The sequence below is a fragment of the Cloeon dipterum genome, chromosome 4 (genome assembly GCF_949628265.1).
Source record: "Cloeon dipterum chromosome 4, ieCloDipt1.1, whole genome shotgun sequence".
Classification (NCBI taxonomy): Eukaryota; Metazoa; Arthropoda; class Insecta; order Ephemeroptera; family Baetidae; genus Cloeon; species Cloeon dipterum.
In genome coordinates, this window is record NC_088789.1 from 26,383,626 (window position 1) to 26,404,434 (window position 20,809).

At 40.2% G+C, this 20,809-nt stretch overlaps 6 protein-coding genes across 6 annotated transcripts in view; all 6 read right to left on the reverse strand.

Moving 5' to 3' along the window:
• Window positions 1-20,809, reverse strand: part of bon (bonus) — a 107,638-nt gene that overhangs the window by 44,189 nt on the left and 42,640 nt on the right. The window lies entirely within an intron of this gene.
• LOC135942729 (galactose mutarotase-like) lies at window positions 517-2,832 on the reverse strand. Its single transcript, XM_065489008.1, has 7 exons — window positions 2,576-2,832; window positions 2,360-2,520; window positions 1,907-2,116; window positions 1,758-1,848; window positions 1,556-1,700; window positions 766-946; window positions 517-707 (listed from the first exon to the last, which is right to left on the reverse strand). Exons 1-7 carry the CDS (start codon window positions 2,790-2,792, stop codon window positions 591-593), a joined length of 1,122 nt encoding a protein of 373 aa, XP_065345080.1. The 5' UTR covers window positions 2,793-2,832; the 3' UTR covers window positions 517-590.
• On the reverse strand, window positions 2,971-5,107 carry LOC135942730 (galactose mutarotase-like). The gene is made up of 7 exons (XM_065489009.1): window positions 4,828-5,107; window positions 4,389-4,549; window positions 4,125-4,334; window positions 3,969-4,053; window positions 3,614-3,761; window positions 3,295-3,475; window positions 2,971-3,238 (listed from the first exon to the last, which is right to left on the reverse strand). The coding sequence occupies exons 1-7, from the start codon at window positions 5,042-5,044 to the stop codon at window positions 3,131-3,133; spliced, it is 1,110 nt and encodes a 369-aa protein (XP_065345081.1). The 5' UTR covers window positions 5,045-5,107; the 3' UTR covers window positions 2,971-3,130.
• LOC135942675 (zinc transporter ZIP2-like) lies at window positions 5,302-7,012 on the reverse strand. Its single transcript, XM_065488932.1, has 5 exons — window positions 6,827-7,012; window positions 6,410-6,763; window positions 5,990-6,333; window positions 5,701-5,933; window positions 5,302-5,641 (listed from the first exon to the last, which is right to left on the reverse strand). Exons 1-5 carry the CDS (start codon window positions 6,968-6,970, stop codon window positions 5,622-5,624), a joined length of 1,095 nt encoding a protein of 364 aa, XP_065345004.1. The 5' UTR covers window positions 6,971-7,012; the 3' UTR covers window positions 5,302-5,621.
• On the reverse strand, window positions 7,393-8,620 carry LOC135942501 (nucleolar and coiled-body phosphoprotein 1-like). The gene is made up of 2 exons (XM_065488632.1): window positions 8,105-8,620; window positions 7,393-8,047 (listed from the first exon to the last, which is right to left on the reverse strand). Exons 1-2 carry the CDS (start codon window positions 8,536-8,538, stop codon window positions 7,393-7,395), a joined length of 1,089 nt encoding a protein of 362 aa, XP_065344704.1. The 5' UTR covers window positions 8,539-8,620.
• LOC135942503 (zinc transporter ZIP1-like) lies at window positions 10,588-11,911 on the reverse strand. Its single transcript, XM_065488636.1, has 4 exons — window positions 11,768-11,911; window positions 11,408-11,713; window positions 10,995-11,320; window positions 10,588-10,861 (listed from the first exon to the last, which is right to left on the reverse strand). The coding sequence occupies exons 1-4, from the start codon at window positions 11,909-11,911 to the stop codon at window positions 10,603-10,605; spliced, it is 1,035 nt and encodes a 344-aa protein (XP_065344708.1). The 3' UTR covers window positions 10,588-10,602.

Below are 20,809 nucleotides of genomic sequence, written 5' to 3' on the forward strand. Positions count from 1 at the left end.
CACGGCGCACCGCGGCGCCACCACCGCCGCCACCCTGCTGGCCCGGGGCCAAACTGAAACAATTAAACCACTGAGCGAGTGTGCGTTCGCAGCCGATTTGTTTGTGTCCGCCCGCGGGACAAGATGCCCTTATTGGACCGGACCGGGCCAGCCGGGCCGCAGCTTTTCAACCCCCGGCGCCAGCCTTTCGCGTGTGCGTGCGTGTGCTTTATTTCATCCCGATTTCGCGAATTTATTTGCCGCACGTGGATGATGCAAATAATTATATTTATATATATTTGTTTGCTGTGCCGCGTGCCACACACAAGGCTTTCTTTTCTTTGTTGCCACTGGCAGCTTTGGTAGCGAATGGAATTTTATTGTGAGCCGGTGGCGTGGAATGCTTTAGTCCGCGGCCGGGGCGCGTGTAAGAACTCGTGCTCGCTGACTGATTCATTCGCGGAAAGGTTCGGGGATGAAAAACCGCGTGAATAATCAAAAAGTTTTTTCTTTGAAACCACCGAGGCTAAATAAAAGTTGACGTTGAAAGGAAAATTTACAAGAAATTTTTTACCAAAATGTTTATTAAAAAAAAATACGAAGCCCCCTCATTAAGCAATGTTGCAGGATGACGATGATTCCTCAGCGTTGATTTGTATTCCAAAGTGGAACCTCACGTTGTGCTTGTAAATTTGACCAGGTACAATTACAGTTGTCGGGAAATTCGGCTGAAAGATGCATGAATTTGTATCTTTATTACTATAATTTAATTTAAAGTGAAAATACCTGATTAGCAGCATCGGGATAGTCCTGAGTCTCGAGGCAAAAGGCGCCGTTTTTAGTGTAAAAGCTTCCACCTTTTCCTTGCAGTTCGTTTTCCGTCGGTAAATAATTACTCGTGTAGAACTGCAGCGCCGGTTTGTCCGCGTAGATTTCCAGCAGACGGCCACTAGGAGGGTGGACAACTCTGCAAAACATTATTAAAATCTATAACTTCTGCCAAAAATTCAAATTCGAACTTTATAGTATACTCTCACGTCTCTCTAGTTTGAATAACTATCAATTTACATGAATTATTTACTAATTTTTGCTTAAAACCATAAAATGATTAGATTTAAAGAGGAATGATACTGGAAAAACCTGGAAAATGCTTGTTGCCAATGCATAACCTCGCCCCTTAGGATTCAGTTAAAGCCTAAATTGACCTAAGAAGCACTGTAATTTTTTGAGAAAATTGGCTGGAAGGCTACCGTGCTTTTCAAATGGTAATGGCTGTCTCCTTACTTGAAATCCGATTTTATTTCAAAACCAAGAGTTTCCCCAATAAGTGGCATACACCGTTGGACAGATCGCGACGAGAGGAATCGAAATATGCCAAGAAAATATGTTCAAGCACTGTTTTGGAGAAATTTGGCAAAATTTTAATTTTTACTGTAGGAAGGTCCTTTTTTATTATTGCAAATTGTTGAACAAATTGTTTATCGATCAATTTTTTATGACATCCAACAATTCAAATTATTTTCAATTGTTGCCCTGTATCATTCCACTTTAATGCAACTATGTATATTTTATTTACCTAGCAACAATGGTCATAGTGGGTGGGTTGGAAATGTTGACGCAGTAATTATTGTTGAAGCCAATGCCAGCTTTTGGCATCTCATCTCTCAGCCATTTCGGCGATGTAAAGTCAAGGTACGTTCCAGCAACTGGCTTGATTTCACCTGTTTAAAAAATTAAAATTAATAATTTGAGTCGGTTGAGTCACGTCATTTCATTACCGGTTGGTATAAAAGCATCCTCGGGTGCCGGAGTGTAAGAATTAGCGTTGATGTAGACCTTGTGCTCGTTCAACCCTTCCAAGCCTTTATCCTATACACATATTTTTTTATTGAATTTTATTTAATTTATCAGAAAATATTAAACTCACATGTCCAGCGAGGTTGAAATAAGCGTGGTTTGTGAGGTTCACAGGTGTGGGTTTAGTGCAGGTGGCCGTAATCTCCAGAAGCAGTTCGTTGGACTCATTGAGCGAATAAGAGGCAGAAACTAAGAGGCTGCCAGGGTAGCCCTCCTCGCCATCCTTGCTTACGTACGAGAAGGTGACTTTCGAGTCTTCTACGTTAACCTCCCAAATTTTCTATGGGTCAAGTAGAAACAATAAATTAAGGAAGTTATTGTGGCTTTAATCTTTTTAAAAAAATTATGAACTTAGAAACATAAATAATTTCTCTGTTCAACAATGATTTTCGTTTTTTTTAAATTTATTTATGTCGAGAAACATTCTTCGCATAAAATGCCGTATGATAAAAAATACGGTTTCCTCTATTTCCAGAAGTGTGCGGCACTAGGAATTTTATTTATTTAGGAAGTAAAACCATACCTTGTCAAAACCTTTGAAGCCTCCGTGCAAATGGTGCTCGCCGATATTTTTTGAAACGTGGTACGTTTCACCTTTGATAGTGAACTTTGCGAACGCAGTTCTGTTAACAACACGGCCCACGATGGCACCGAAATATGGATTGAACCAATTTTTCGTGTACCCTGAACAAATTGTGTTAATTATAATAAAAATGATTTTTTTACGGAAGAAAATTACCATCCATATTGTCGAAACCGAGATTCACATCGGCCAACGCTCCGTTCTTGTCGGGCACAATGATATCAGTGATTGTGGCACCATAGTTGATGAGCCGAACGGTGACGTTCTTGCTGATCTTCAGGGTGAACCGTCTCACCGGAAAGGTCGCTTTCAGGTCTTCATCATAGAAGGTTCCAAAGGAATCCTCCTCAATTTTCACTGCGGCGGCACTCATTCTCCTCTCAAACACAGAGTTGAACAGACGCTGTTCCTTGCGTTTGCTTTTGAATAGCTGTTGACCTTGGTTACAGCGGCACCTGGTCAGGCTGCTTGTCAAAAAAATCTAGCTCCTCCCTTTCGTAATACTTGGCTTGACGACGTTGTTTGCAAAAAATTTAGATGGTCAGCATATTTTTTTTAAATATTTTATTCTATAAACCAGCGGTTACAATAATAATAATTTAGTCAGGGTTCACTTTAAGGAACTGAAGTTAAATATTATTTTATTCTTATCTATTTGTCAAAAATTCATTCAACAATCTTATCACAATAATTTGTTATTTGGTATCAATTTCAAGCAATCGTGCACGATGAAGGATCTTCGTTCTGAATTCCAAATAGGTACTTGACGTTGTGTTTGTAAGTCTCACCAGGTAGGAGCACTGATTTTGGAAAATTGGGCTGAAAACATTTTTTATTAGAAAAAAAACTCATGAAAAAGTGATCTGAAAAATTACCTGGTTAACAGCGTCAGGGTAATTCTGCGTTTCGAGGCAGAAAGCACCGTGTTTGGTATAATAGCACCCGCCTTTGCCTTGCAATATATTTTCTGTCGGCAAACTGTTGCTGGTGTAAAACTGTATTCCCGGCTGATCCGAGTATATTTCCAATTGTCGTCCACTTTGCGGATGGTAGACTCTGTTGTGTCGTTTTAGAACGTAACATATAAAATATAGAATAATTTTTGAGATGACGATTTTAAAATATTTTCTGGTATTTTCAACTGTTCTCTTTTAGTAGGAAATTTTGAAGCCTATATGTAAAAAATTGGACTACCTGGCTGCAAGAACCATAGTAGGAGGTTTAGTCGTGTTCACGCAGAAATTGGTGTCATATCCATCATCTGGGGTCCAAGACAAAACATCCTTCAGCTGCTTCGTCGTTGTTAAGTCGAATATAGTGCCAGCAACTGGTTTAATTTCACCTGAAAATAAACAATGTATAGTTTTTTGCTTCTTATCGCATGAGCCGTCTATCTATACCGCAATGACAGCACGACAAGTCTGCGACTGCATTGTAAATAATAATTATTATTATTCATTTTTATTGGACACTATCAGCGTGTGCATGCGTACGACTCGATAACAATTTTGTAATAACTTTTAACTCTCGCTTCGTCACATTTTCTCACCTGTTGGGAGCAAATCCACTCCGGGTGTGTAGAAACTGGCGTTGACGTGAACCTTGTGCTCGCTCAGCGCACTCCAACCCTTGTCCTGTTTATTAAACAGGACAGTTGTAATAATTATAGCATGCTAATTGAGTCTGTTCGAATGTCATATCATACATGTCCAGCCAGGTTGAAATAGGCGTGATTGGTGAGGTTGACAGGTGTGGGCTTGGTGGTGGTGGCCGTCATTTCCAGCAGCAGTTCGTTCGCATCGCTCAGGGAGTAGGTGGCGGCGACCAGGACGCTGCCAGGGTAGCCCTCCTCGCCGTCCTTGCTCACGTAGGAGAACGTCACCTTTGTCCCTTCGACATTTGCTTCCCACATTTTCTGTTTAAAGAAATTGCTGTTGAAAATTATAAAAAATATTTTAAATACTTATACCTTATCGAATCCCTTGAATCCACCATGCAGATGATTTTCTCCATTATTTTTCGACACGTGATACGTCTCATTTTTCACTGTGAACTGCGCCTTGCCAATTCTGTTAGCCACGCGACCAACTATGGCGCCAAAGTAAGGATTCACCCAGTTCTTTGTGTATCCTAAAATTTAAATAAGAAGTTAATTAATTCTTGAAAATGGTTTTGGAATGAATATTTATAATTTCAGCCTCTTCATTTTGTTCCCATTTAGAAAATACAATTATTTTTTATTGTGATTTGTCGACTTTGATGATATTATTTAAACATTTGAAAATTTGCAGTTCTGAATTTCTAAATTAATTTTATAATTTAACTACTATCGATTGCAACTTTACGAGTGTGCGAGAAAATATTCGCTAATTTGGCGTAAATCTCGTTTCCCAGTGTGGGTTATTCACCTTCCATGCTGTCGAAGCCAAGGTTAACGTCTGCGAAAACTCCGTTCTTGTCGGGCACGACGATATTTGTAATTGTGGCACCGTAGTTGATAATCTGGACGCTGACATTGCGGCTATTCTTCAGGGTGAACCTGCGTACTGGCACGTTCACGCTGCGCACCTCGTCGAAGAACGTACCGAAGGAGTCCTCCTCCACTTTCAACCCGGGAGCACTCATCTCGGCGAGTGGCTATTTAAAATAAGGAGAACCAAAACAAAGGGCTCCCCGTCGACGCTCGGTGCACGCAACGGTGCTCATCCAACCTTGATTGAAGCGGCACCTGGCAGGGACACGGGAAAGGTCTGAGGCGCGTTTTTATCCTCGCCTAGTAACAGATATACAACCTACAATTTTATTATTTTTATCTTTTTGCGCGTGTTTTACGGCATAATAAAAAGATAATTTAAAACTTAAACAGAACAATTTAAACGTGTATAACAAAATATTCTTTATTTGTTTTTGACAAATATTTATTGCATGAGTTAAATTAAGATAGCAGTTGACAAACATTTACAATACAAGATCTCAAGTCCAGTGCAGGAAGCAATGTTGAGGGGCACACTGGCCCCTTCATGAGACATTCGTCGCAAACAACTGGACCAAAATAAAGGTGGCACATTTTTTACAAGTTGAGGTTAACACTGAATATCAAAATCGCAACTGGGGTTTTCTTCGCTGTTGAACAAAGTACTCAGTGAAGTCAGATCAGTCTAGTCTGGATGCTAATTCTTCACATTTTCTTGATTTGTGGCTTTTAGAATTCTGGATCAGGAGCTGGATGAGGGATTTAATAATTATTACTCGGGTCATTCCAAAGCGTTTAAAATATTTACCCAAGCTCATCATTCCAACCATGCCGATGAATCCGAGCAGAATGGCTCCCAGCTGAAGAAACCCATTCTGGTTGTTTGACTTTTCGCGTTGCAGGATTTCAAAGAAAGTGACGTACACAATGGTACCCGCGGCCATACCCTGCATTGTTACCGTGGCCGCGTTTTTATCCGCGCCTTCCGCACCAGTTTCGGCGATCAGCCAGCCGGCAACGATGCCGATCAAACTGACAAATCTGCAAAATAAATTTATTTTCGTATTTAAAAAAAAGAAATCTTATCTGTTATTTACCCGAAAATGAAAATGTAGATGTAGACGAGAGTTGTCTTTGTTTTTGAAGCGAGCATTTCGATTCCCACGCAAATAGCAATGACAAATTTGTGCGTGGATATCGCTCCGAAGAGGTACCACACCTCAGCCGCCGTTTCTTCCATTCCGACGGCGATGCCCTCAAAAATGCAGTGAAAGGAGAGGGCCATGACGGTGAGAATGTTCCTCACATTCGACACCACTGTTTCACTATCTACCGATACGGGAATGTGACTGTGTCCTTCGCCGCCGTGACTGTGCCCGTGACCATTGCTGTGGCTGTGACCATTGGAATCGTGTTTCTTTTCCTCTATGTCTATTGCAACCTGGAGACAATTTATTTATTAGATTAACATTTAACAATTCAATGTATCGCTTTTCAACTTCAAAGGACTTTATTACCTTCTCCTTCTCTTCGTTTTCGTCCAAATCTCTGATTCCTGTGATATTCTGTTGGATTTCCTCGATGCAAGGCGTGGGAGCGGTTGGCTGAATCGGTCCAGGGTGCTTTGCCTTGCTCTGCCAATGCACGAAAGCGTGTGCTGTCTCCTCTACGAAGTACACAAAGAAAAATCCTATGCTGAGGAACAACTCAGCCCACGGTATGGCTGGGCCCAGGTCAGGCAGGTTGCCTATTTCCACCTGCTCTATACAATCGTCGCGTAGATCTGGTAAAAGGTGCATGAAAACCGTGGCCAGGAGAACTCCGCCCGCGAAACACAGCAGCTTTGAGAAAATGAATTGCGCCCTTTTGCCCTGAAAAGAAAATAACAATTTTTTTCAATGCCAAATATTTTTCCACCACGTGCGACATCGTACCTGGAGACCATTTATCACTTTTTTATCCCACTTGAAGATTTGCGAAAGCCAGGTGGGCATCATGCCGAGGACGAAGGTGATGGCTGGCAGCAGGATCATCACGCTGATGCGTGCGATCAAAAGTTCCTCCCCGGCAGTTGGCATTTTGGTCTCCTTCCCTGGACGGATTCTGCACCACGTTTTCCAGACAGCGGTCTTTTATAGGGCTAATCTTAATTAGATAATCACTACGTGAGTCCTCGAGGAATTTTCTCATTATTATCGAGTGCTCTTTTGCATCGTGCCGGTGGTTAAATATGCTACGAGTGCTTTCTTAATGGGGCTTTATCGCCGCACGCACATTGATTACATGTGTGAGGTTCGTTGATAACCGGTCAAATTCTAAATGTGTTTGCCGAGAGCAAATAAAGATGATTGGACAAATTGAGACATTATGTAAATCTAAAAACAATTTTGCCGATTTTTTAATATATTGGACACCATTGGTGTAAGACTTAATTGCAATTTTGTTATGCTTGAGATATTGTTAAATTTAAACAATTTTATTGCTCTGGTAAATTTAATATTTATTTGTGAATTTTCGGTTTGGTAGATAGTTCGAAAGTCTTGATACCACGTGTAAGTTTTCCTTTTGAGCCAACCATCTTCAAAGCGGGCTCAATCATTTGTGCCAATTTGGGGTTTGATCCTTTAGCCGAACTTGCTGTCGATTTGATGTCTTTTGAAGGTGGGTCGCAGGGTTTCTTTTGCAGACTGGCACTCACAGCCTTGGCGTTAGAGCTTGAAGATGCTTTTCTTTGCGGACCTTTCGCCACTGATTGCGGTTGTGATGCCAAGGTCGCCTGCTTTTGAAGACCTGAACCAGAGGGTTTGCTTGGAATTTGATGTGGCTTTGGTGTTTTTTGTTGCCCTGAGCTGATGGATCTTCTGAAGGTCGCTGCTGAAGGACGGCGTACGCTGCGAGGACTGTTGGCGATTGCCTCTTTGCCGGTAAAGGCTGGCTTCTTGACCGTTGGCGTAGTTCCTTGCCTCGAGTTTGCACTTTTTTGCACCTTTGAAGTAGGGATCAAACTCTTTTGACCGTTTGATTCCTGAGGAGATTTCCTCTGATTGGGTTTCTGTTCACTAGGACCGGCCGTGGGTGTCGTTTCCGGATCTTCAGTGGAGATAACTATCGTCTTTGGGCTCTTTTTCAAAAGATTATTTTTCATGTAATTTATCCTAAATAAATTATTCAAATTAATCAACGGCAATTTTTAAAAAAAACTAATTTTTAACCTCTTGTAAAGTTTTGGTTTCAAGGGGGGTTCATTTTCAAACCGCTTTTCCTCCATCAACCTTTGCTCCTCCCTGACGCGGTGCTGTTGCTTCAGCCACGCAGGATCAATGTCCGCCTGTAGCCGGAAACTCAAGGTCGAGTCGTTCTTCTTGTGGCTGAGCACCGCGAAAGTGGCCGATCGGTTTCGCGCGCCAAGCATGAACTTTGGCACGGACAGCATTCGCAGCTCAGGTGGAAGATCGTCAGGGTCACTGCTGTTTTCCTCTCCTTCGGCTGGGTCGTAGGTCAGCGTGTCTTTTTCGGCTGTAGGGTCAAAGTTGGCAGGACTCGTCTCGTCCAGCGGCAGTTCCAACTCTGCAGAAGCATCTCGGTCCGGCGGCTGTTCCACGGGCTTCTTCTTTATTTTTTTCACCTTTTTAAACCTTTTCAACATCGAATTTTGCCCTCTGTGAATTTCCGAAAATTGATATTGACCCTATTTATCCCACTGACAATTTTCAAATGAAACAATGATTATGTTTCTTTTGTCGGCTGATTGTTTAATAATGGGGAAATTTGAAAAGAGCTTCATGGTTGTTGCTGCGTGTGCCACATCCAAATCAGAGCAAACGTGCTGCATTCGCCAGTTATCTTTTAATTGGATGTTCAATAATCTATTTGAAAATTGATAAGGATGCAAAGATTGTTATTATAAAAAATAGGTTCCTTAGATAGGATTTGACATAATTTTATGCTTGAGAGTAAGTCACCAAATTGAGTAGAATTTCCCATTAAAAATACACACGCAGATTCATTCCGAGGATTTTTTTTAGTGTTGGCGTGACTTTTGCTTGATGCACACTTCTGCTTTCTATGTACTATAAATCTGTTTCTGGAAGGAAAATTTAGTCAGGATGTTTGTTTTTTTCAGGAAAATTAAACGCTTCCTATCCAGGCCTCTATTAATTATTTATCAGATCCAGATCCAACCTAAATGCATGCATGTTGTGACCACTATCACTATTATCACGGAAAGATAGCTACGTGCAGCCTTAACATTTTGTATCTTAAGAATAACAACGGAGAAAAAATTAAGTGCAATGTAATTTAATTTAAACATTTTACAAATATTATGGCTAAACATTATAATTGTGAAAAATCAATTTGAATTTTATTAATACTCACATTAATAAAGATGATAAATTTCTAACATTAAAATTTTGGAAAGCAAAAAATGACCCATCAATCGATTCATCTCATTGAGGAGAGTCTATATACTAAAATTCATCTCATGATTGAGCAACAATTGTATATTTAAATTGATTTTAAAGTTCTTCCACAAAATTTGTCCAGTCCGTAACTCAGAAAAAACTAAACTGAAAATTTTGGTCTACTGATCGATGTAAACCTCACTAAAGTGGACAAATTCAAGGAAAAAAATGCATGTCAGGGCGGAATGGACCTATGATTTCCTTTAAGCTTTAATTTGATTACCGCACCTTTATACTGACAAGCACAGCTCGCTCGCGTTTTGAATGTCAATGTATGCAACCTGGTGCTTTCACAAGCGGAGCCGGTTGCCTACCTTCTAGTTAAATCCTGAATTCGTTGCCGTTGGGCAGACGCCATCGATCTTGATCAATTCGCAGCGAGGAGATTTGTCAGCCGGTCCGTGAGCCAGTCGGCCGCGATTTTCGAGCCGATCGGCGATTGCACACACACACACCATAGGTTAATAAAGGGAAAATATCGCGACGGCGCCAAGCGGAGCGAAGATCACGAGAATGGCTAACGAGCGCAGGGCTGGGCGTTTCTTAGCCAATTTTTCCATGTATGTGTACTGATGGATTAATTGCCGACGTGCTCAGCTCGCGGCTCGAGAAGCGAAATTCTTCTCGGCGAGCACTCAATCATTGCGCGTAGGAGGCGTCTGAAAAATGAGTGACACTCGGAATCCGTCAAATTACATTCAGGGCACGTGAGCCGTAAATTGCGTTAGACCAGCTATAATTAAATTTGAATATTGTAACACCAAGGAGTGATACGCGACCGATACGCGTTGAAATTCTCGGTCGCGAGCAACGTATAATTATTGGCCCTGCTATCGTGAATATCTAATTTTGCCGGCCCCCCGCAATCAATTTCTGTAACCGATAGGGAAAAAGGCGTGCAATCGAGTGCTGCGAGGCATTGCAAAAAATGGACGGAAATAGTGTTGACAAATTAATCTGGAGGATTGGTAATGAGTTAAAAAAATAACCTAGTTTTTTAAGCATTTAAACAGATATGATGTATGAAAGATATACTTTCATAGCTGATATCACATAATATGTTTTAGTAAAAAAAAACACTGACGCTTTTCTCTCAGGCACAAAATTTCTTCATTGTACTTTCCAGTCGAAAAGTAAGCACGTTGTCTCATTATTAAAAAAAATATACTCTTAAGGCAGGGCAATTAAAGCAAAGTTTGCTCAATCATCATCAGGAGCTAACGGAGATAACATAGATTAAGCAATAATTACTCGATATATTGATGACTCTTACCCAGGCTCATCAGTAGGGACATGCTGACAAAACCTATAATGACCGAGGCAAGTTGGAGGTAGCTGTTTTGGCGCTTAGCCTTTTCGTTTTGCAATATCTCGAAGAATGTGACATACACGATGGTCCCCATTGCCATGCCTTGCAAAACAACCGCAGCTGCGTGTTTTTCGGCACCTTCTGATCCCGTCTCCACTATTATCCATCCGCCAGCAATGCCAAACGTGCTAGACAAACTGGAAAAAAATAATTTAAATTACCTTTGAAGACAATTACAATTGTCAACACAGTAAATTTCAAAATTTGATTCCAAGGCAATAATAAAATTATCTGAATAACGATGACGTTGGATTTTAAATTGAAACATACCCGAAAATCCCTGTGTAGATGTAGATGAGGATCGTCTTTGTGTTGCACGCGAGCATTTCGACACCAATGCAGAATGAGAGGACGTATTTGTGTGAGGAAACAGCGCTGAAAAGGTACCAGATGCCTGCCGTCGTATCCTCCATGCCAACTGCAAAACCCTCGAAAAAGCAGTGGCAGGAGAGAGCCAGGATGGTGAGGACGTTTCTCACGTTGGACATCACCGAGTTGTCATCTTCGTCCAATATAATGTGGTCTTGCACAGCACAGCAGCCTACTTGAACACGGAGACTTCCATCTGTTACTCCAGTTTTATTTGGACCCTCGACCTTTAAACAATTTTAATTACGAATATTTTTATTAGCTGTTTTCTCAGTTTAATTTAAATCTCTAATTTCTTTGTTATTGATCCTCACAGTATATTTAGCTGTCCCCGAATTCATTTCGACTTCCGCGATGGATGGCTTAAAGCTCGTTCCTTTTTTCTGCCACGTGACAAATGAATGAGCAAGCTCCTCCACGAAGTAGACGAAGAAAAAGCCGCAACTGAGGAACAACGTGGCCCACGGAACAGCTTCGCCCAGATCAGGCAAGTTGCCTATCTCCACCTGCTCCTTGCAGTCATTTTCCAATTCGGGCAAAAGGTGCATGAAAACCGTGGCCATGAGCACTCCGCCCGCAAAACACAGTATCAAGGAGAAGTAACACTGCGCTCTTTTTCCCTACAAAGCAAATTTTATAAAATAAATATTCAGTTGAACAAACAAATCAATTACCTTTAGTCCGTCAATTGTTTTTTTGTCCCACTTGAAGATTTGAGCAAGCCAGGTGGGCAAAACTCCACACACAAGGGTGATAGTTGGCAGCAGGACCATCACGCAGATGCGTGCTGTGTTGAGATCTTCTTTTTTCTCCGACATTGTGACTGTACTTCTCTGAAACAAACGAATGATTTTTTTTCTATTCAAGTTTGAAATATATATATAACTAGTTTAGAGTTGTTTTAGATTATTGCTACGACTGCGCGTTGACGGTGTTCGTGGAATGACAAATTTTAATAATAGAAACTGATACATTATAAGATCCTTATTATCACACTGCACTAGCATGGTTTTACAGAAACTTTGTTAGAGTTTAGTGAAAATCCAATAATGAAACTAAAACTTAGTTTAAAAATATTCACTGATCGTAAAAAATTGTGATTGAAACATTTCAAAAGTTAATCTTTACATATCACTATCAGACTTGACTTGAATAAATCTAAAGGTCTCAGCCGCGCAATTCTGGGAGGCTGGCTAAACCGGCTGCAGCTGAATTTTAACCTGCCGGCGGTGGCTGAGCATTTTTACTTGTGCCCAACACGGCACACAAACTTTTGAAAGTGAACTTTGATAGTACTTATTGTTAACAGTTCGAAGGTCCGGAGGAAATGTTTTGTTTTTGTTTTACTTTTTGATCTGACCACATAATATAAAATCAGCCGAACTGCCGTGGCGCAGCGCGGCTTGCCTCTAATTTAAATCCAAGGTTTAATAGAAATAAATAATATTTATGAACAGGTTTGAGCTTCAAAGTTGTCCCGTTTGTGTTATGTTTAAAATTCAATTTTCAGAGTTATCTCTCCAAACACGGCATTATAATTAAAATCAGAATAACATATTTTCGGGGGATATAAAATGCTTTATTTATTAGCATTAGCGTTCAACTCGCTGAAACTCATGATCAAAATAGCAAACGAAAAATGCTACTAATTCGACCACTCACCGTATTAAAACATTCAATTTAACATACACATTTCACAATATTTGGGAAACTGGGAACTCGAACACAATTTTATCGAGGAGAGGGAACTCGACTGCTGCGTGATTAGGAATAAAAACGAATGTAACCCGAGGTCATTGCGCGAATCAGTCACATTTCTCATTAAATTTATTCAACCGCTTCCATGTCCATTTCTCCGTCTTTTCATAAATTGACAATTTTTTAAAAAGGAAGTGTGAATCCCTGAGAGACGAATTCATTAAACTAATATTTAAATTCTTTTCTCGGCTGTTTTTTGATCGTCATATTATATAATTACTTTTCATTTTGGAAACAAACCGTAAGAGAAAATTCCAGAATCATCTTAAGAATGCATTCTGTCGATGTTTCGCCCTTCAGAAACCAGAGTTCCTGCATAAACCGAGATCCTCTACAAAACAGGTTGGGTTACGAGTGCGCTGAGAGCGAAACTGGCCCTTGAGGAAAGCAAAGCAGCTGCCAAGTGGTGGTGATCGGCTCGGACAGTGAGTGGACGGCCGCTGGAGGGTCGTAATTACAGCACACACAATGCCATCGAGCACTGATAGCGATCTCTCGGCAAATATATGGGTCCACTGGCGTTGCCTGCTCGATTTTCGCGTAATAATAATAAAGGCGAGATTTTATTTATGGCTTAAGAATGTAAATTAATTTCGGGGCCGGTGCTTATTATGCCTGGCGTGGCGCGGTAATGATGGTACTTTTTAATTTTTCCATAATTATAAAGAAAGAAAAAGCTCTTGCGCCGCAATTTGCTCCCTCGACGGCGAATTCGCCACAGACACACACCTGAACTGACTTCGCGAGAGTGAATTTACATTTCATGCAAGCCCAAATAGCTCCGGGTCTGTTTACCGGGCCGCAGAGATCTCGTTCGCTCGCTAGCTCTCGCTCTGCATCCGAGATCAAACACGGGTAGCGCACCGCGATCAAAGAGCTGCTCGTAAAATTCGCCGTGTAAAAGTGGGCTGGCTCGTTCATCTGCATTTATATGCGATGGAATTTGAAATTCATGAACGTTAGCTGGGGAAAAGTGCTGCTTAAATGTATCATTATGGCGATTATTAATCTGACAGCAGCTAGATGACTTTGTTAGCGCTGCCTTATAGGTAGATTTAATGTTTAACGCCTGTTTTAACTTCAAAACTCCTGGAATACCTCTCACTTAAGTAACTAATTAACTTTTTCAAAACACTTTTCTATTCTAGAACATGACACTTTTAAGAAAGGCCAACAGTTAATAAAAATGTTCATTGTTGGCAATGGCAAGTAGTAAATAATTGAGTTTATTGTTTGTGAAATTTAGCAAAAATGTATCTCTATAATGTGTATTAATGAAATCAGGACCAGAGAGCAGTTAAATTTCAGATTTTCCCGTTTTCTCAACGAATAAAACGGTTATTGTCAAAAACTTTTCGCTTGATTTAGATTCTTTTTGGTGCGATTTTTCCAATCATCTGCGAATTAGGAGCCGAGTTCCCTAAATTGTGGAATAAATCAGCGGGGTCCAGAAATGCGATAAAATTGGTTCGCACTGCGCAGATCCAAGATGGCGTCTGAATGTGGGAAACAAAAAGCTCTCTTTGGATTGCCGTGCGAGTGTCAAGAGTTTGTTTTTACGATCCAAAAGACACAATTAGTACAAGTCATGCAGATTATGTTTCAATTTTGACGAAAAATTGGTCTTTTCGCGGATTTTCACGATACCGTTTACTCCACCGGACGCCATATCTGCGCGTCGCGTGAATCTGGCCCCCGCTGGAATAAATCTTGGTTTCACAGTTGGGAGACAATTTATTGATGTTCGCCACTTGATTAGCATACAAACTTTTGAGTGATTTTCCAAAAATTAACAAGACATGACCTTGCAAATTTTGTTAGTTTTCAAGAGAAAAAAAATGGTTACCTTTTAACCATCTGGAAAGCATGATTATTGAATTTGCGATTTGGTTTCATTTACTTCTTTTACTACGTATGTTTGAATATGTGTGACCTAAATTAGTTCATCTTGTTTTAAGAGAAAACGTTGTTGATAAGATGAGAAAACCAACTACTGTTTGTTTTTCATTAATAATCATTAAAAACCTAATATTTTCTTAGATTAAAAATGTAATTTTCTGTGAGCATGAATTTAAAAAGCTTTCCATTAACCAAATAGTCTAGCTTTCTATAGCACCAAATAAGAAATCAAAATTTCAACTTTCTGACAATCCGAAATCATTTTACATTTTTGGTTGGTTGTAGTTCTTTCACGTCAGCAATAAGTTTTTTGCTGTCAAAGGCAAAGAAATATGCTTGCATGAAATTTGGTTACTTTTCTAATTAACCTGTATTTAAATTTTACTGACGTCCTGATTTTAAAGCTTTTAAATTAAAAAAAATGAAACGTTCCATTGGGACTTGATGGTTGAAAAATTGTTCCACTTGGAAGAGCCTCCGAGCCACAATTTGTGTGTAAAACTGTTGAGCGGAATGAAGATATTTTAAATGCTAATGCCATTTAATAAAAATAAAATATACAATGGTCGCGTTTCGAACACACGGCAAAAATTGAATGGAGCTGCCTTGGAATGAACATTAGTGCCAATTAGCAGAAAGAAAGAAAGAAAAACTCAATATCGTTGCTTCGGCATTCGACACACGCACTTTCGGTTTCCAAAGTCGTTGGGGTATAGCGGTCGCGGAAAACAAACGACGAAAAAGCTGGTTTTGCAAATTTCAGGGCGTTGGTCCGTCCACCTCGGCGGCGGTGGCGTGTAATGATAATCCACCTGTTGATTTATGCACCGATTGTGCTGGCGAGATTGATCCGCGCGCGGCGCGGAAAGCGGAGAGCAAAAGCTAGCTGCTTTCTTGTGCTCCATTTCAAATTGAATCGATTTTTATCTGCAGCCGAGCAATTTATCTTTCGACGCCGTAAGTGATTTCTGCTGCACTATCTGCGCGAATCGGACGCGAATTGATTCCTACGCACTTCTCATCTCCTCGCCGCGCCGATAATTCACTCGCAAATTATTGCACTTGACGCAAAAATTATAGTCCGCGCAGTATGTAGACCACTTTGTCCTGCTCGGCGAACGTCAGAGTCGCCTACTTTATGTGCTAAAGACGGCCTCTCGGGCAATTAAATCCGTTCCAAAATTGCTGCCGAAGAACACACAAATTGAATAATTCGGCGATAAATATAAAGCGCTTTTGCGATCGCGCGCGTCAAAGCGGCCGTTAGCGCTCGCTGTCCGCCGCGGTTGCAGAAACAATCCGTCCGGAGGCAGGCATGCGTGTGAATATTACAAAAGAACTGTCTGCAAGTAGCCTCTCTTGCATGGAAGAAACGGCAGATCGAGTTTTGCAAACGAGAAATGTACACGTTTCTTGGTGTTGAGAGAGGCTGCGATAAATCACAGATAGATCAACGGAATGTCGAGGAAACGCGGCAGAATTAATCTTATCTTGACTCAGCTGCACTTTCCAATCAATCAAGACAATTTTTCTCCTATTCACACCTGAGCCGCACACGCCGTGAGCTATAAATCGCTCGTCCCGCATTAAAAATCAATTAGCCGGCCGAAAAGTCGTAATTATTTTTAATAATTCCAGCGCTTGCCGAAAATCTGCAATGCTAATCGAGAGCGTCTTTGCATTTTTCCCCAGCCTTTTCGGGTGATTTACATCAAGTTAATTGCTGCTGTCATCGGAATATGTGCCGGACCACCCTTGGCCGAGCGCCTCGCGCATTTTGCGTTTGCGGCCATCTCATTTGCATGATCTGGCTCGTTTTAATGACCAGCGTGCACAATGGACGTGTAAATAACCCCCACTTAACGTCGCACACTTTTAACGTTCAATTAACCCAGAGCACCGAAGCGAAAAGTTGCATAACGACTATTATCCGTCCATTTCTTCAACGGCTTGCGAAACGATCGAGACAGAATGGCATTGATGCACTTCTTTGGAACTCTTTTTTGCATAAAAAGTTGGCTCATAATATATACCAGGTGCTGTAACAAGTTGAATTAAGCTTAAAACTTAATTTAAATTTTGATTGAGGCATAAAAATTATTTTTGTTGCTTTTCTTGGAACTTGAAATTATGTAAACAACTTAACCACCTCATTAAAAGTTTTAATGAGGTGAACAGAAATAAAATTAAAAGTTTTAATGAGGCGGCTAAGTTGAATCCAATTAAATTAAATTTATACAGCGGTATCTCTACAATTTGAAAATTTAACTGTCCGATGGAGTCTATATTTTATTTCGATATCGTCATGCGATACATAGAAACCCTAGAAAACCAAAAATTATAAAGTATTGGTGAAAACTAGGATATTGGAAAAAAGCGCTTGGGTCTCCAGCTTAATGAAAAATAAAAGCATAAATAAATTATCTTTCTTTGAAATTAGCTTTTCATTGCTCAATTGAAGGTATTTTTGAGCTGTTGAATTTTTGCGAGGGAAGGTTGGAATCACAGGGAGGCTGAGTCGCGGGGTTGACAGGATTTCGTAACTCGTACTATCTCTTTTAAATTTTATTCCCAGAAATATGAGAAAAGCCGGACGTTTTCAATGATCGCCTTTTCAGAATTATCTGAAGCTAATTAATTTTGTTTTTGTGGTGCTGATGAAGCTTGCGGGACCGAAACAGCTACTGTAAAGTACGAGAACGTATCATTTGTTTTTTTCCTTAATATAATTTTCGCTAATAGGTACCGTCGAAAATAATTTTCCAAGCAGAGTAGAGCCATTTGGTGTTTCTTGAATTTTAAAATTAAAGTTGAGAGTGTATTTCTTTCTTTTTTTTATACCTTGACAACTATCTTTGATAACAGACTTTCTTGTCACGATTTTCACCGTGTTTTTTACACGCTCCTGTTTTTATCTCACGTAAAAACAATAAAGCAGTTGAAAGCTTTGTTTGTTAATTTTGTGACAGAGAATCAGCATCTACCACATGAAGTTTCGTGTTAAATAAATCTTCAAAATATTCCATCAATGAGTATAAAAAGTTCATAATTATTTGTGTTTACTTAAAATCATTCTAAAACTGCTTAATTTACCTCGAATTTAGTATTTTTTTCCAAGGATCCAGCTTATCGGTTGGAAATTTAAAATAAAAATTGTTCGAGTATAATTATAGTTATCTAGAGTAAAATTGATTTTCACACAAAGAAAGTCAGTTAATTTGATTGAGATTATTAGATAAAATTGATTTTGATTTCATGAGAAAATAGTTAAAAACAATTTTCCTCTCCTTGGCAGTAAAATTAGACATTCTAAACCGTTTCGTAAATCATCGTATCCTCTTTTAAAAGCAGAACAGACAAGAAAGATTTATTTTTCGCGGAAAACTGCAAAATAAACATTTAGCGAATGGGGCTATAAAAAGTATCACATATGAACAAACTGTTTTTAACTATCTAAACAGAATGAAATCATAAATCTATTTCCTAGAAAACCAGTCAAAGCCTTTTCATGTGGTTATTTTGATAGTAAGCGTGTCTGCACTTGGCGTTTGTCGGCGCAATCGAAGCAGATGCTCACCCAGGGGGCAAAAAGTCGGGAGGCATGTCGGAGGCGGAAAAGCTGGCATCACGCGCCAGCAACAAGTCATACGTGTATACACATTAGAAATTCAAGCAATGCATTTTCGCAAATCTGTTCGTGATGAGTTACTCAAAGCAAACAATACGTAGACGTGCCGCTTAATTAGATTTTAAAACAGAAATGCTGCGGCGCGCATCTGCCGCGGCGACTTTCTAAATTCCGAACCCCGCGATTTCATATTTCACAACGAACGGTGCGCGGCCAAAGAAGAAGAAGCAGCGCTGAGCCGTCTGCTCGGGAAACGTTTTCATTTATTATTTACATTGGGCATTCAGTTCGGAGATAAGACAATTGGCCGGATTTATTATAAACGGCGGATGAAAGTTTACAAGCGCAACCAAAGTCAAATTGGCTCTGATCATTAGGCCGAGGCAATTTGTTTAGTAATGCATTCGAAAAGGACGCCCGTTTATTGATGAATCGCTCGCTAAGCTTCAGCGGAGCAGGAAAATTAGGAGGAATCACCGACCGACCGACCATCCGACCGACCAACTCGAGCCTAATGAGTCTATTCAATTTTTTGTTTCTGCGCGCTGCACACAAACATAAAATTGAATCATGCCTGCGATAATATCGTTTCCACTCTCAACAGTAGCGGCGAGATCACGCCCAAATCATCTATCAACACACAATGCCGACGATGTATTGATTGGCTATCAGCACCCACCATCGCGGCCGCGTCGTGCTCTAACCCTTTCTCGCCGTGCACACCGCTCGACACCTAGTACAAGCAGCTCGCTGCCCGCCTTCCTCGTCCCGTTCTCACGCTGGACCTCGAATTCGATATTGCTTTTTACGAGAGCACGATTATGGATTGAATCCATTCTTGTTACATTCAAATATTTATTCCGTCTGTATTGGAATTTTTCGAATTTTCGTTCAGCAGAGGTGCAATTCTTTTGCGCAACATTGTGGTACAATTGAACATTGAACACAAAGTTTATGTTCATTCCCTTACAAAATCACGTTCTGTGCAAACAAGGTGATAAAATTTGGGATAAATGTTGTCGATAGGAGAAATCTGCACGTGTTAGTGCAGACACACAAAATTCTGTGTAAAAATTGTCCGCCTTTAGTAACCACAATGTACGATGCTAACCTTTTTGGCAGGACAAGAGCACATCGAATGAAACTGCTGGCCCCGTTTGTAAGTGTTGAAGTGCCCGAAAACTGTTTTCAAGTTCAAAGCCACGGCCTGTGGAACAGCCTCCCACCGAATATGTGTCTCAACGAAAACCAAAGTGCTTTCAAGGAATTTTTAAATGAACAGTTGTTTTTCAAGAAAAATATTGAACCACCTCTCTTTTAAACAATTACATACAAACTGAATTTATTTTGTCTTGATATGGCAAAATAGCCCTGCAGAATTGAAACTAAATGACCACAATGAAATGAAAACAAATCACTATATATTTTTTCGAGCGTTAAATATTAAAGCCAGCATAAATTATGAGTGAAATTCTTGACACCGAAATTCTTCTCTGCTCCTCTTCTGGATCAATGTTGAAACATCTCTTCGTTTTTTGAAATTGAACTGACAAAATTACCCAAGCTCCATTTTCCTGTTTTTAATTTTGAATCGACAACCTGTTTCATGGCGGAACATTGCCTCAATTTTCCGCTGGATGGAAATGATTATTTGATGGAATTGCGAAAAACAAGCACACTCAAAATGTTGCAAAATGATATACGGCGCGCACATAATTAAAATTCACCGCAATCGGAGAAGCCTGTGTGTCATTATACATACAAAAGCAGCCGTGCACCAACAACAGATTTCCTTTTCAGCGCTAATTAACAGCATGACGTGTACCTTACTTTAATTGTATGCATGCGCGAATTTTTCATTTATCAGCCTGTTGACTGGGCGCTCGACATAATCAGATCGACGAGCCCGCGGGAGGGGGAGTGAAATAAATGTGCACACCACGATATACATACATCAGTGCATGTGTACCGTGAAAAGGATCGAGCTTTCACCTCTCACCTGCACGATTCGGAAAAATCAACTGACGTTTTGATTGGCCAACAATCCGCTCTAATCAGCGAGTTGAGATTTTGAAAAATTGGCTGGCTCAAATTTAAATGAGAGCCGCCGCGCTGATCAAATCAAACGCTGCCTTTTGTGTTGCGAGAGTTTTATTGCACGCCGATTACACTTTGCACTCTCCGCTTTGCTTTTTATTTGCATCGAGACAACGAGAGGGTAATATATTAGCTGCGTGAACCGCGGCTGCTAACCACCGAAACATTTTATCCTCTGGCACTGAATGTATTTTGAATATTTCTTCTTACAGTAACGCTTTACAGAATATTGTGAAAAATCCTTTTCACCTCTTTATTTGACATACTAGGAAAAAAGCTTAAATTTTCCCAAATTGGCGTTTAATTTTTGATAAAATCAGCTCAAACGTTTGCA

Bases quoted from the DNA above. Each gene is read 5' to 3' on its own strand.
- LOC135942501 (XM_065488632.1), bottom strand. From the start codon at position 8,538: ATGTTGAAAAGGTTTAAAAAGGTGAAAAAAATAAAGAAGAAGCCCGTG. The intron at 8,048-8,104 runs GTTAAAAATTAG...TAATTTATTTAG, and splicing joins AAACCAAAACTTTACAAGAG to GATAAATTACATGAAAAATA.
- LOC135942675 (XM_065488932.1), bottom strand. From the start codon at position 6,970: ATGCCAACTGCCGGGGAGGAACTTTTGATCGCACGCATCAGCGTGATG. The intron at 5,934-5,989 runs GTAAATAACAGA...TTTATTTTGCAG, and splicing joins ATCTACATTTTCATTTTCGG to ATTTGTCAGTTTGATCGGCA. The intron at 5,642-5,700 runs GTAAATATTTTA...TCCCTCATCCAG, and splicing joins GGTTGGAATGATGAGCTTGG to CTCCTGATCCAGAATTCTAA.
- LOC135942729 (XM_065489008.1), bottom strand. From the start codon at position 2,792: ATGAGTGCCGCCGCAGTGAAAATTGAGGAGGATTCCTTTGGAACCTTC. The intron at 2,521-2,575 runs GTAATTTTCTTC...CAATTTGTTCAG, and splicing joins CGGTTTCGACAATATGGATG to GGTACACGAAAAATTGGTTC. The intron at 2,117-2,359 runs GTATGGTTTTAC...CTTGACCCATAG, and splicing joins GCTTCAAAGGTTTTGACAAG to AAAATTTGGGAGGTTAACGT.
- LOC135942730 (XM_065489009.1), bottom strand. From the start codon at position 5,044: ATGAGTGCTCCCGGGTTGAAAGTGGAGGAGGACTCCTTCGGTACGTTC. The intron at 4,335-4,388 runs GTATAAGTATTT...TTCTTTAAACAG, and splicing joins GATTCAAGGGATTCGATAAG to AAAATGTGGGAAGCAAATGT. The intron at 3,762-3,968 runs GTGAGAAAATGT...GTTTATTTTCAG, and splicing joins AGTGGATTTGCTCCCAACAG to GTGAAATTAAACCAGTTGCT.
- LOC135942503 (XM_065488636.1), bottom strand. From the start codon at position 11,911: ATGTCGGAGAAAAAAGAAGATCTCAACACAGCACGCATCTGCGTGATG. The intron at 11,321-11,407 runs GTGAGGATCAAT...AATTGTTTAAAG, and splicing joins CGGGGACAGCTAAATATACT to GTCGAGGGTCCAAATAAAAC. The intron at 10,862-10,994 runs GTATGTTTCAAT...ATTTTTTTCCAG, and splicing joins ATCTACACAGGGATTTTCGG to TTTGTCTAGCACGTTTGGCA.